The sequence below is a fragment of the Lissotriton helveticus genome, chromosome 2_2, assembly GCF_964261635.1.
Source record: "Lissotriton helveticus chromosome 2_2, aLisHel1.1, whole genome shotgun sequence".
NCBI classification, from domain to species: Eukaryota; Metazoa; Chordata; class Amphibia; order Caudata; family Salamandridae; genus Lissotriton; species Lissotriton helveticus.
Window position 1 is genome coordinate 105,021,579 of NC_136060.1, and position 14,388 is coordinate 105,035,966.

General features: G+C 40.9%; 1 protein-coding gene across 1 annotated transcript in view; it reads right to left on the reverse strand.

Moving 5' to 3' along the window:
* The window catches only part of LOC144821290 (dynein axonemal heavy chain 12-like), a 228,960-nt gene that overhangs the window by 135,591 nt on the left and 78,981 nt on the right, over positions 1-14,388 (reverse strand). The window contains exons 2-4 of the mRNA XM_078678155.1: positions 11,184-11,245; positions 8,622-8,753; positions 8,375-8,533 (exon numbers count right to left, since the gene is read on the reverse strand). Of these exons, the coding sequence (XP_078534281.1) occupies positions 8,375-8,533; positions 8,622-8,753; positions 11,184-11,245 (353 nt within the window). The remainder of the gene's footprint in view (positions 1-8,374; positions 8,534-8,621; positions 8,754-11,183; positions 11,246-14,388) is intronic.

A 14,388-nucleotide genomic window follows, 5' to 3' on the forward strand; every position in this document is an offset into this window, starting at 1 on the left:
ACACGCCTACTTTACTTTTAACACCCATGTAGCTTTACCTCCTAACGGCTTCTGCATTCTTGCTAGTCATGCGTCCATGACCTCACCCCATGCTATTGCTTGCCAAACCACCAGTTTGTACACACTCTCCATTCCATAGTACTCAATATGTAGCAATGTCCATGCCACATGTTTCATGGGCTAACACTAGCACTTTGACTCCACTGTTCATATAAAAACAAACTCATTGTTTTTGTCATAGACAGGGGTCATATTTTATGCCTTCTTCCAGGCCACCTCCTTCGTTTTCTCCCTCTATTTAACCTCAAGACAGGAGAGCAACATAGAACAATGTCCACAGTCATTACCTGGCAGGCATGCAGGGGGAAGCCCCGCTGTCCTTTTTGGCAAATCAAGGCACCTCTAAAGTTTCATAGCTAGAAAGCTCCAGGAGTCCTGGTGTCTGCACTGATTCTTGGGTGCAATTAAACTCGCCACTTCAGGGATGCAGCACACATTTGCATTAAAACATTTGCATCAGACTACTAGAAATATGTTGCTAATAATTGTGGAAATCAATGGCTGGAAGATATATCCTACTGGTATATAAGCAGACTTCACTATATATAGAGGACCCAAAAACGTGTAGTCACAAAGACATTCAAATAACTCGAAGATAGAAAGGACAACACCTGTGTTTGAATGGGTACAGCCGAATGGACTGCTGTTCCCAGCATGAGAACACCAGGCGAGGGTTTCCCTGTGAAGTACAATAAAACATGGGGACAATGGATGGAACATTTGGAGTACAGTAATAAGATGGGTAATAATTCCACATCAACAATGCCATTACTTGTAAAAGCTGATTACACTGGTATACCATTGTATAATGTATATTCAAGGCACTGCTCAAGAGTACGGCTAGCCTGCACTATATAATGTGTTTTTTATACAATTCAATGAAAAATGTTTACAAAGGCACTTCAGCAGAGAGACTTCTGAAACATTCAGCCTCTGAAGTAGGGTTTTGCAAATGTAAATGATACTGACGTAGGAGTGTAAGATTAGTATTTTTCCAATTTTAAAAAGTATATTTATTTACACTGAGCCTCTGGCAAAATTCTCACTTTTATGTGTGAAAGTCCTTTGCAAAAGTCAATTGGAGTATTTGACCCTCTTTTTTGCACAGACATTCAAGACATTTGTGGAATGTATGTATTGAAACGTCAAAATCAAAACCATCTATAACCAATGAAAAGGGTGATTGTCAATAACTTACTTGCCAGATGTTTGAGATAGTATGGGTGGAATCTATGTGCGCGAGATGAATGTGAAGCATGGTAGCTAGGCATCAGGGTGCTATGTTTCGGTTGACTACGATGTTAGTGGTGTAAGGGGTGCTGCAAGGTGTGGTCAATGCAAAACATGACTACTGAAGTTTGGAAATGTTTTAGTCATATATGCAGTAGGCTTTGGGGTGCAGTACTTCTAGTGAATTCCTTATAATATCAATTTTAGACCTGGCTACTGAAAACGTTAAGTATCCGCCAGACTGTTTGTTAACATTATTTTAAATTATACAATCCACAGGCTTTTGGCTCCACCCCAGAGGAGTATTTCTCTCACCTTATGTTATTGGCTGTTTGGTTTATCATTCTGCATCCAACGGTGTACTTCCTTCGCAATGCTTGTAATCCAATTTTTCATTTAAAAAGTAAACTTGAACATCACATATTCATCACACATTCAATCAATCAATCTATCAATATTTAGCTTTATTCGACCATGATAATTGCAGTAATAAAAGAACATATCACACTCAATAAATATTAGAATAAAAAGTTAATAGTAAAAATGTACAAGTTAAAAATAAAAGGTAAGATACCAAACACACGTAAAAAATGTACATCATTTAAAATCCAAGAGCATTTCAGATCCCACTGCACCACCTAGGAAGGAGCCTCCAAAGGGTCAAATGACATACTTTTCCTCTGCCACAGGACCTTTTTCAAGAATTTGGATACCCTCCATGCCACGTGCTCATTCTCTAAAAGTTGTAAACGAACAAGCGTTGTACGGCATTGCCTGAGGCCCTGCTGTCTTAAAATAAGTACTAGCCAAATTTTGCTTAGTTCCGAGAACAACTTACAAAAGAAAACTAGGTGGATAGTGGACTGCTCTGAATGGGAATCATACAAACACGAGGATAACAATCTTGACCAGTCATTCATTTTAGGAGTAGTCACTAATCTATGTACCGTGCCCAGTCTAAATCTTATCACGAGCATTCTGTCATAGCCACTTGAGACTAAATATAAATAAGGTTCCATACACAGAGACGTAATCCTTAGCTGATGTTGTATAATAGTAGGTTTGGAGGCTTCATCTGCTGCTTTCAAAGAACCCAACATTTCAAGGCCCTCTTTCTTCTGGGTTTTTCTCGAGATTCAAGCCATAGAGCTGGGGTTTGAATAAAAATCTGGGTATCCAAGATCGTTCATGAACCTGTAGACAAACCTAAGCCAGGGAATCTTCAACGCCCCGTCCAACCTGGTACCATCATGCCGGATATCTCTATTTAACTGGGTCTGATCACTAACCCATATCCTCTGCCAGAGGACTATTGGCTCCAGTTTGATAAGATCCACTAGATATGGGAGGCCCAACTCCTCACGACACACAAATGAGGGAAGGAGAGAATGTACCAGAGGAAGGCATTATCCACAAGTTGTAAAGGGAAAGAATTAGCGATGCCCCTGCCCCATATATTGCCACTGAAATGCACTCAGCCATATATATATGCAGAAGTTCGCCAGGCACTAGCTGATCTACTAAAGCCCAGTTTTTTCAGCTCAATTGAACGGGACCATGTATCATTCTGATTAAAAAGGACACAGAGATACGAGAAAGTACTTGTTGATGCTAGCTTCCTACCATCCAGGCAGATGACCCTACCCGTATCCCTATGGGTCCCTGTGCCACAGCTCATTATAAATGTCTTGGAAAACTTAATACTTAAGCCCAAATCGAGCATAAAAGTGTTAAAACTGTCCAGAAGTGCCTCGACCAGCCCATTAATATATAGGTTAAAAAGGAAGGGGGCCAGGACACAACCCTGCCTGACCCTTCTTCTAACAGGAAATCCTTCTGTGCACTGACCGTCCACCCCATATCTAATGCTGGCTGAAGCTCCCTCATAAAAATGCTGCACGAAGACAATGATATTTGGGTTCACCCCTAAGTCAGCAAGGATCTCCCATAACATGGATTACAGAGTCAAACGCTGCAGTTAATTCAACAAAGACTAAGTAAAGTCTCCCCTTTTTGGCTCTTGTGTATTTCCCTAGGATAATGGCCAGATTTAAACTCCGTTCTACAGTGCCCAACCCCTCCCAGAACCCATACTGAAGGTCAGCCAGAACGTGATTTTCTGCTGCCCAGTCCTGTAATCACTGCAAGACGACTCGAATGGAATCAAGAAGGGAAATTGGTCTATAACAGCCAGGATCTTGACAATTTCCCTTCTTGAATATTGGGACAATAATAGACTCCATCCAGGTCTTTGGGAAGGTAGTACGATCACTGGCGTTAACCAGCTGAGTTAGTAGTGGGCCCCATAGCAGGACGTTTGACTTAAATAAGTCAACTGGCACCCCGTCGGGCCCGGAGCCTTACCCCCCTTGCTACGAGCAAGGGCCAAGACCATTTAGTCTAGCTATACATGAAGGTTACCATGTTGTAAAGAATGCGCTCCCTGGGATAGTTGCTCATCGGAGGCTGGGCCATTATATAATGCAGAAATGTGACTTACCCAGTCTTTTTCTGGGATCGCAATCTCGATGGAAGGGCCTCCACCCCACACATGGGCGGGTAAAATTTTCCATAAGGCCACCAAGTCCTTCTTTTGGGCAGCTGCATGAAGCAACTCCCAGACTTCCTCCCTCAGTGACCTCTTTCTTTCAACAATAGCCCTCTTATTCAATGCTTTAGCCCTCCTTACCCCCTCACGCGATCTAGGTTGTCTATGGAGCTCTACCTTCAGATCCGAGTAAGCCTTAGTGCCAGCTCTATTAAACCAACCAGGGGTTTTCAGCCCATTACGGCATTGAAGACTCAGTAGGCTCCTAACCTCTTTGGATATCTCAAGGAAGGAGTGCACTATGTCATCTGCAGTGGAAAGCTCAATCAGACAGATGTCAAAGGCAGTTTTTCAGGATAGGATGAGTTGTTTAGTCAATGCCTCTGGGTCGACTTTAGACCAATGAAGAGCATACCGATTAGTTTTTTTCAGCTATAAGGTACCCATCACCCGGTTTGCTTGGTTCTTCCCCACAGAGCTTTGGGAAGATAAATGTAACTTGAGACAAAGCTGGTAGTGATCGCTCAATGAAATGCTCCCTATCATGAAGGAGAGCAGGCTCAGGGCAAGGATATGTGAAACCAGCATGAAGTCGATAATGGAAGGAATCCCTCTACTTGTAAAGGTCGGGGATATAATCACTGGGGTAGCAACAAGTTTATTCACAAATCCCAGATCGTATTGGGACATTAATTCATTAAAAAGATACCCAGCCTTTGTGTGTGAGGAATGACAGTTGAGGACCCCCTCTGCAGTGTGGGTACCACATATTTTCAAATTAGCTGATTTACACAAAGCACATTAAAATCCCTCAACAGAATAATCACAGTGTCCATAGAGCTCGAGTTGCAAATAACATCCAAGGCCTCATCAATCCTTAAAAGCTCACTCCCCAACTCTCCCACAGGAACATTATTATAAAAGTTTCCAAAAGCACTCTCTTTGAGTGCTTTATGTACAATTATATAATCTGGTAGTAGCAATCCCCAGCACAAAAAACAATCTTATCCACCAATAGCATGTTAGAAATATACAGGCACAACCCTCCCTTAGGCCTACCTCCCCGACCCTTCACTGCAGGGGTGTTGAAAGTCATGTGGCAAATGATGTGGACTGGCTCCAACGCCTTGTTTCTTGCAAGCACAAGATATCAGTGCTATTTATAAACCCACACCACAGTGGATTTAAAATCTTAGCCCGCAGCCCGCAATGTTCCAGGAAATGATACCAGTTTCTATCACCACTTTGTTAGAAATAAGGCTCACTGGGAGAGTGGAAGGGTGGTGGCTTGCACTGTGAGAGGACCCTTCAGTGGTGTGGAGCGCGCTAACGTTACTTCTCAAAACATCTACGTGGGATTACTGCGAGTAAACTCCATATGGTTATTCGCGGTGATGGTGGGAAGTGAGTTGGTGGCAATGTTAGGGCTAGGTGACTTACTGCACTGAACTTCAGGACAAGCCACAGGGTTGCCAGGCCCCCCCTCTGCTGTTTTAGCAGATTGCCTGAGAATCACCAGTCAGTCTACCTCCAAGTCATCCAAGTTATAGAGAGGTGCATAAAAGTTACTCACTGGAATTGGGTAACTAAGAGTTAGTGAACCTCCACAGAAGCCCTCTGTACGGCGTTGGAAAGGTCTTAGGGGATGGTAGAAGAAGCCCAACTGGACAATACTGACCCCCTGGGTTCTAACTGGATAAGTTAAATTCACAAAAGAGTTCGGTTGTCAAGCCTGTTTTCCCACTTAGGTAGTGCAAAGATTTTTTGCGTAAGGTAGACCAGTGTTCAAATTCCCCTTGTGGGAGTGGAGGGACATTCACCAAACTATTGTGAGTGGTGTAGCTTCCGGTGGAAGGTGAAGTACCTTTGGGCCCATAGCTCCCCCCTGCTACCCTCTGGGGTCCTAAGTCCGTGCAAGACGGCGGTCCCATAGTCACACTATGTGACGGTTGTTGATTGCAGATGGATGTTAGATTGGCAGGACTCGGCTGAGTAGGGACCGAGTGACCTGCCAGAGTTTGGGGAAAAACACCTTCAGAAACAATACAATCTAGGTTAGGTTGCGGACTGGGACAAGTAGGGGCCCCTGGGGGTAAGGAGGTCTGATTTAGTGCTCCGGTACGGGGAGATTTACGCACAGAGGCATCAAGGAGACTGGGTGGCACCCTAGAGACGTATTGACTGGGACCTTGTGATGTTTCAGTAGGGAGTTTTATAAGACTTTCCAGACTCGCTAATCTGTCCTCAATTTTACTAAGGGTGGCTTTTAAGGGGCTCACAACAACTGTAAGGGTTTCCTCCAAATTCTCTCGTACATGCACCTGTAGGGCCGATAGTAACTACCTCTACAGGGGGTGTGAGCTCAGGAGGCAATGTTTGTGGCCTAGTATTTATCGCGGGTTCCAAGAGGATAGATTGTTTATTACTATTATGCCTAATATTGGCCATGGTCTTCCTTTTCTTCCCATGAGGTTTCATCAGAGATGGTTGGGTATTTTTATCTTTTTGGGCCCTAGTAATAATTTTAGGCCGCGCCACCTCCTTAATTGTTTCCTGGGACCCATGTGGAAGAATTACCAGTGACGGGGGTATAGATGTAGATGTCATAGGATCACTTGCAAAAGGTAAATTAACTTCCTGAGCATACAAAGGAGGATGTAATCCTGCTACCATCGGTTCAATAGACAACCTTCGTTCTGTTAGCGCTATTTTGTGCATTAGTGCTGACTCAGCCTGGGACAAAAAAACATCCAGGGTACCCACCACCCCCTTCCCTGTGAGTGACTTTCTTTTTGTCATAATATAAAACCTCTAATTATATACAAATGAAAGGATACAAATCTACTATGTCTAGCAAGCTTTAAGTCACAAAATTAATATACTTAAGAAAATGAAGCATGTCAAAGTCTCACCAGTTGAGTATGCAGAGGAAAAAAAGTGTAAGTGGGTTGGGCCTGCCTGGCCTCTTACGGCCCCTGACGGGCCCGCCCTTGGCCTGGGCTTCGCCAAGACGTCACTCGTGCGCGTCCCATGTTGCGTGGGGCAAGGTGGCGCATTAAAGCGCGTTGGCCACAGCTCCCCTAGCAGGAGCTGTAGCAAGTCAATGCAAAGCGGTGCACCCTGGGACAGCGAGTCCCACCAGGGTGTTGCTATGACGAGTGAGTCCGTGGCACAGATCCGGGGCCAAAATCCTCTAGGCAGAGGTCCGTGACCCACACAGGGGGAAACAGCAGTGCGGCGGTGATCGGGCACAGACACAGCAAGGGACAGGAGCAAAAAGCACTTCAATTTTAATGGCACTCAATCATTCTGTATATAAGGCAATCTTCTTTTCCTCTTATATTTTGCTATGTCATCCTTTAATCAGTTATCTGGAAATGCTCTGGGGCTGCTTGTGTGCAGTGCTTAATATCCCTATTGGTTGGTATTTAGACTCTCTGTATGTGTTTCATCTTTATCAACCTTCAGGGATTTCTTTGGTGGATAAGTGGGTTAAGTCCAGCTGTTGAGTGTTTTCAATAGTACCCATTATTGATAGGAGACTATGAGCATGAACAGTAGGTTGACATTGATCATAAAAAATGATTCAAGAAAAAGCATGCCTATATGATGACAGCATGGAATTATCTAGAAATTCCCAGGGCTTACACATGTTGCATGCTTAAAGTCATCACTAAGCATGCACTGGTGATTTGTACTTCTCCTTTGAGCTTGTAGTAATAGATTTCTACTGCTAATCATGCTCCAATTATTTAATTTATTGCTGTTTTGGTCTATTCAAGGTCGCTTTGGTTGCATACCTTGAGTATAGGTTGATAATTAGAATCTATCCATTAAGCCAACTGTAAAGAGCTGTTCTATTGAAGTTGTTTCTATTGCATTTGTTCTCTTGGTGTATTTTTGCCTGCTGCTGCCACGCAAAATCATGTGAAGAGGCAGAATACATTTATTACTAACCTAAGCCACATATTCACAGAACACCTATCAGAGGCAACACTGGGGTCAAGCAAGTGATTTACTTTTCTTCAGAGGATGTGAACCCAGAAGGTTTTTCAGTAGTGGCAACATCTCAGAATTGACCTCATGTCTAGGGAATTCCTTAGCACAGACAACAATGTTTCCCCAAAAAATTGCAAAATAAATTACAAATATAATTTTACTCTAGTGTGTACCCCTGTGGTAAGTGACCATCTGTCATTTTTGCATGTTCTTTACCTTTAAGATAATAATTTATAGTAAATGCTTGGGATGTTAAGTTATATCCCTTCATGCCTGCCACAATATAACTCAGCTTGGAGGCACAGAAAGATGTTAAAAGACTACTTGTTTTCTTTTAAATGTCAATTTACAATCCTAGACAATATCTTGATGGCAAAAATAAAGATAATGAAAGTTGTAGTTTAGCAAATTCTATATCTTTCCCTAATAATTTGCAAAGATTTATAACCCAAGGTTTATCTCAGAATCATAGCTATCACATATTATAAGGACATCTATAAATATTGACATAAACAAATTATAAATGTACTGATTTACCTGCAATTAATGGAGAGTCTCCATCTTCATTCTTAGCATTGGGGTTACAGCCATTGTTAAGAAGAAAGTTAACATTTTCTAGTTGGCAAAAGTCTATAGCCAGAAAAAGGGGTGTCTCCCCCTTTAGAGTGGTTTTCTCCCACACACTAGAACATGAAGCTGAAATTGAGTGTGAAAAACTGAAATTAGTTTACTGGTTAATAAAAGTCTTAGGTTATATTGAAGTGAATTAAAAAGAGTAATTAACCTTTAAGAGTTAGTGCAAGAATATCCTTATTTGACTGTATTGCAGCTTCATGCAAAGGAATCCATCCTCTTCCATCTGCCTCTTTGAAGGCATGAAAGTGGGAGCTCAAAGTTTGTAATGTCTTCTCATCACCTGTAAGAAGTTAAATTAGGGTAAAGTCAGGCTTACTGTACATCGTTTAATTGTACATACAATGCATTACTTCAGCTGCAAACAAATATTTAAACAGTGGGGCCTATTAACAAAGGTAAACATGCATGTGTATTTCATTATTTACTTATAAACTTTTATAGAGCGCGAACATGACCCACAAGTGTGTCCGAGCACTTTACACATGGTCAGGGAGAAAAAACAAGCAAACCAACAATAAAAAACACAGTTAAGGAGAATGGAGAGAGCCCCACTGAAGGGCAAATCAGATATATAACAAAACAGGAGCATACATAGGAAGTGGTAAACATAAGTGAAGAGAAAGTTCCATAACATGGCCCAGAGGGTAGAGTTTGTGGATTCTAGTTCAGGAAAGTATTCATCAGTGAAACATAACTTCTTTTTTGAAAGATAGAATTGAGGGATTCAGTCTGGTTGCAGGGGTAGGGAGCTCCAACTTCTCATGGAAAAGCCCTAGAAGGCACAGTTGTATGTTTTCTTTTAATGACATTTCTGTGGTTTTCAGCAATAAGGTGCTGGTGCTTCTAGAGGACATGCAGCTGCCAGATAACTCAACTTTCTGTGCATGGTACAGTGGGGTGTTGAAGTGTAGGGCTTTGTGGGTTATTCAGGCAATTTTTATCTGAATCCTAGCCTTATATGGGAGCCAGTCTAGGGGTTTCAAGGCTGGTGAGATGTGATTGTTTCTTTTGGATCCTGTGATGAGCCTTGCAGCAGAGTTAAGAGAGGCCGGGGGGGGGGCAACCTGTATTTAAGTAATCCACAGAGAGTTGCACTTCCATAATTCAACCTGGAGATTACTAGAGCTTCAGCAGCAGACTTGAAGGCATCAGGGGAGAGGAATGGTTTCATTTTCCTTAACATGCTTACTTGGAAGTTTGCTCCTCTTGTGGCAGTGCTGATGTGCTGCTGCATATTGAGATTCTTATCTAGCGTTATTCTCAGTGATGTTATGGAATCTATGATATGTGGTACGCAGTTAAAAGCAGTTAGTAGTTTCAAATATTCTTCAATAATGGGGACCGCTTGGGTGGGGTGATTTGGAGGAACTCTGTTTTGAGATTGTTTAGTCTGAGGTGGTTGACGGTCAGCCAGTTTTGGGTTTTATGTAGAGCTGTGTTGAGGGGCCTGATATCCTCAGGGGAAGAGATTTCCATGTACAGTTGGGTGTCATTGGTTTTACTACTAGTAAATGTACTCTTACACATTTTGGTAGCTTTACTACTTTGGGCTAGTCACAAACTCTGCGTGTAAATTCACTCAAAAGTGTAAACTTGCAGGTGTACTCCACCCTGAAATAGCCTTTACAAATACCACATATGGCCACTACTGATACTGCAACACACTTCCATAGAAAATAATAAAAGTAGGGATTTAAAATTAGATGCCGTAGCAAATAATGTTAAATTAAATTAAATGATTTAAATAATTACTAAAATAATTAAACTTAATGTACTATTTACAAAATTATCTAAAAAAACAAGTGTATTTTATTTTAACAAACTGTTTTAATTAATTAATTATCTATTAAAATATTATTACATTACATTTAGACCAATATAACACTTTAATAATTATGGGGCTGACAATTGACAATTGTTGTGTGCTGTAGTGGCTAGATGAAAAATGTGAACGACTCAATAACGAGAGAAACGGTGAAGCAGGGTGACTGAAAGCCCAAAGAAGTATGTCACTGGTAAACCTATTGTTGACTGGCATTCTTTTATATTTCTCTCTTCCGCTCTCCTATAAACAGGCTGAATGAGCCCAGAGACCTGCAGTTCTCATGTGGAATCTCTACAGAAACTAAGCAGCCTTTTATCTGTTTGAGGTCTATATAGTAAAATTGATTGAGGTGGCCAACAACACTAATTATTCAAGCACCCAGAGACAATTCAGCCTGCAGTATGTACTATACTAACTGCCGCTATCATTATTTGAACAACTCTGAGGGTAAGGATTATTAGTGTTAAGTGCTTGCACCGCTTGAATTAAATTATACACAGTCAAAAACGAAGTCTGTAAAGCACCAACATAGAGCCTGATAATGAATGAGTTGGGAAAGAATGTGATATCTATCACAGATCAAAAATAACGATACCCCAGGGTATCGTAAATTATTGGGTGCAATAAATAGCAACTATTATCAATTTTTGGGGATACCATGTGGATTTTGGTGTTTAACTAACCAAAATCTGCACCAGGTAAATGCCCTATGTTTTTCCGCTGCTACATTTCAGCTGGTTTGACCTCCAGAAATCTACCGAAGGTTGAGGTATTTAACACATCCTATAATTATCGGATGCATGAAATACAAACACACTCAAAATTCCAACGCCACTCAGAAACAGGTCCTTAGTGTCTGATGATTGAGCATCTTCTGATACTTAACTGCGTGTATTGCTGTAACTATCTTCCCATGATCACTGTGGTCAGGAGGTAATGAAACAAAGCTGAAAGAGAGGAAAACAATTAAATAATTTTGTATTTGTGACATACAGTTAAAATAAAAAGATATTCATTTTAGCATAATGCATTGCATCAAAGAGCCAGTTATTAATACAGAGGAAGGAAATGCAGCCATTTTAGTAAATGAGGCACTGAAGATTTCAAAGCATAGGAAAAAAGAATAGCAAAAGGTGCATATCTTTCAAGGTTATCTCTTCCTCCTTCATTTGAAATAGATTTCAGATTTTTGGGGGGTTTACAAATATTCTGAGAAGTATGCTTGCAAAACTATCAAAACCAAACATTTCCAAGATTTCTGATATTAATTATTTCCTAACGTAGAAAATATGCATCTAGAAGTCAGGCACAAATGTGCGTTGTCACATTTAGTATTTTCTTTTTTTTTCATAGAGAACATATTTTCAACTTTGGAGAAGCTCTCACCTCCATTCCCATCCACAAAATGTGGGGGGATTCATATACATTTACAACTGTAAGAAATGGATGTTGTGGGATTTCATATTTGAAATATGGACCACATGTTTATGATCTATAATGTATGTCTATAAACACATCAGGAGGTCTCAAGGCCATAGCCTATAAAACACTATGTGACCTCCCTCCAGATCTGTGATTCATAGATGTACATAGTATATCTCAGCAGCAGTACATATGCACTTTATGGCATATCTATATAAATAAATATATGTATTTATTGAAAAAAACACAGGTTACAGAAACGTTATAGTTAGTGTGACCTTTCACTTGTACAAAACCAGAAAAATTCAGCCGTTATAGTTAGCTGAGCTAACTATAACTCGCACCCCACAATGCACTGCTTATGATCTCACATATTACATCACTCATGACATGGTCAGTGACATCCCTGATGGCATCATTGATGACATCACTCATGACATCACTCATGATATCACTCATGACATCATCCAGTGACTGAGTGTTTCTAAAAAGTTTAAGAATGTTATAAATATATATGCTAAGTTGTATTTGGAAAATGATTGGGTGTATGAGTCTCTGTATGGATTTTTTAGTGGATGCGAAACTGACTTTATAAGTGAGTGATTAAACAGGTTGTAGTGAATGTATGGGTGAGTGACTAATCTGTGTGAATATGTGTATCAGTCTGTCAGTTTGTGTGCAAGTGGCTGCATGGGATGGTGAGTAGGGGCATGGGTGTCTATATGAGTTATTATTTAGTTGTTTGATTACCTGTATGGGTGCCTGAGTGTCTGTGTGAGTGGGTGAGGCTGTGTGTGACTCCCTGCATGGATGTATGAGTAGGTGAATCCCTAGGTGTATGGGTTGTGTGATAGACTGTATGGTTGAGTGAGTGTGCGTATGGCTGTGTCAGTGAGTGAATGGATGTCTCAGTGGTGTATGAGTAAGTACCTGCATATGTGAAAGGTAGTATATGTGAGTGTTGGAGTATATAAGTGAGTGTATGTGTGAGTGCCTGATTGTGAGAGTGGCTGCATGGGTGAGTGTCTGCTTGTGTCAGTCACTGTATAGGAGAGTAAGTATTTGTTAATATCTGTATGTGTAGTGAGTGTGTATGTGTTTCCGTATAGGCGAGTAAGTGGCTGTGTGATTTATTATTTGTGTGAGTGAGTAGGTCTGAGCAGTTCCATGGGTGACTGATGGTGTATGAGTGGCTATATGGGTGTATGAGTGTATATATCAGTGAGGGACTGGCTGTATGAATGCCTCTATGGGTGAGTGAGAGGATGTGTATATAGACCTATGAATCAGTAAGTGGGTATGTACGTACTGGTATTGGTGTATCAATGGTCTCAAGATTGGTAATCTAAAATTTGGAGTGGGTGCATGAAAGGTTATATTGGGGTGTGAGTAGGTGCTGCAGATATTATGTGGATGATGTAATCAGTGACAGCATAAGTGATATCACTGACCATTTCATACATGATGTAATATGTGATGTCATCAGCAGTGCATTGCGGGGTGTGAGTCAGTTAGCTCAGCTAACTAGAACAGCTTAATTTCTATGGTTTTGTATGAGTGAAATGTCAGCCTAACTATAACATTCCTGTAACCTGTGATGTTTTCAGTGAATACCTATTTTTTTAAATGCTAGTTTCTAACTATAACGTCCCTGACACCTGTAGTTTTTTTCAGTGAATTTCTAAGGTTATTTAAATGCTAATTGCTAACCATAACTTCCCTGAAACCTGTTTTAAAAAAAAATATATATATATATATATATATATATATATATACACAAAGATTTTTTTAATATATTTTAATGTTTGACTGTAATAGTAGTGCCTGGGTGATTGGATGACTGCACGATTAGTGCATGTGTGACTGCATGAGTACATGCGTAGTGCCTGGATGATTGGATGAGTGTCTCAGTGAATGGTTGAGTACCAGGGTAGTGCCTGAGTGATTGGATAAGAACATGGGTACCACCTGAATAATTAGAGGAGTGTTTGGGTAGTACCTGAGTGATTGGGTGAGTGCAAGGGAAGTGCCTGGGTGACTAGTACCTGAGAGAATGCAGAAGTGTATGCATAGTGACTGAGTTAATGGATGAGTGCAATGATAGTGTGTAAGTTATGGGAGGAGTGCATGGGTAGTACCTAAGTGAATTACTGAGTGCAAGAGTTGTGCCCGAGTGATTGGATGAGTGTAATAGTAGAGCCTTTTCTCTGACAGCTTCACTATTCACTGACTGCTCAGAATGTTGGGCGTAGCTAAATATAACACAGCAACCCATCCCATGTCACTGTTGTAAGTCTCACCATGTTTCCAAAGGCTTCAATGCGTGTGTCTGTGCCTTTTCCTAGTGACATGATAAATAAAAAGAAACCTAGAAATAGTAGAATACCTGTGTTTGAGACTGAATGTTCTCTAGGTTTGTGTAGAAGAAGGTCCATGTATTCCTTTCTGCTCATAATACAGGGCATGTGGGTATTCAACAGTCTATTTGAGGGTTTCTGTGACACCTACATAGGTAAGACATGTCTTCCTCTGCGACCGAATGATGGAATGCAACTGAGAAGATTTGTGTACCTGTATGAGAAGCTACCAGATTTTTCAGCTAGCATCTTCAAATGCACAGCATGTGTCAAAATACATGTACAAGTAGACACATACCCGAGTCACGAGA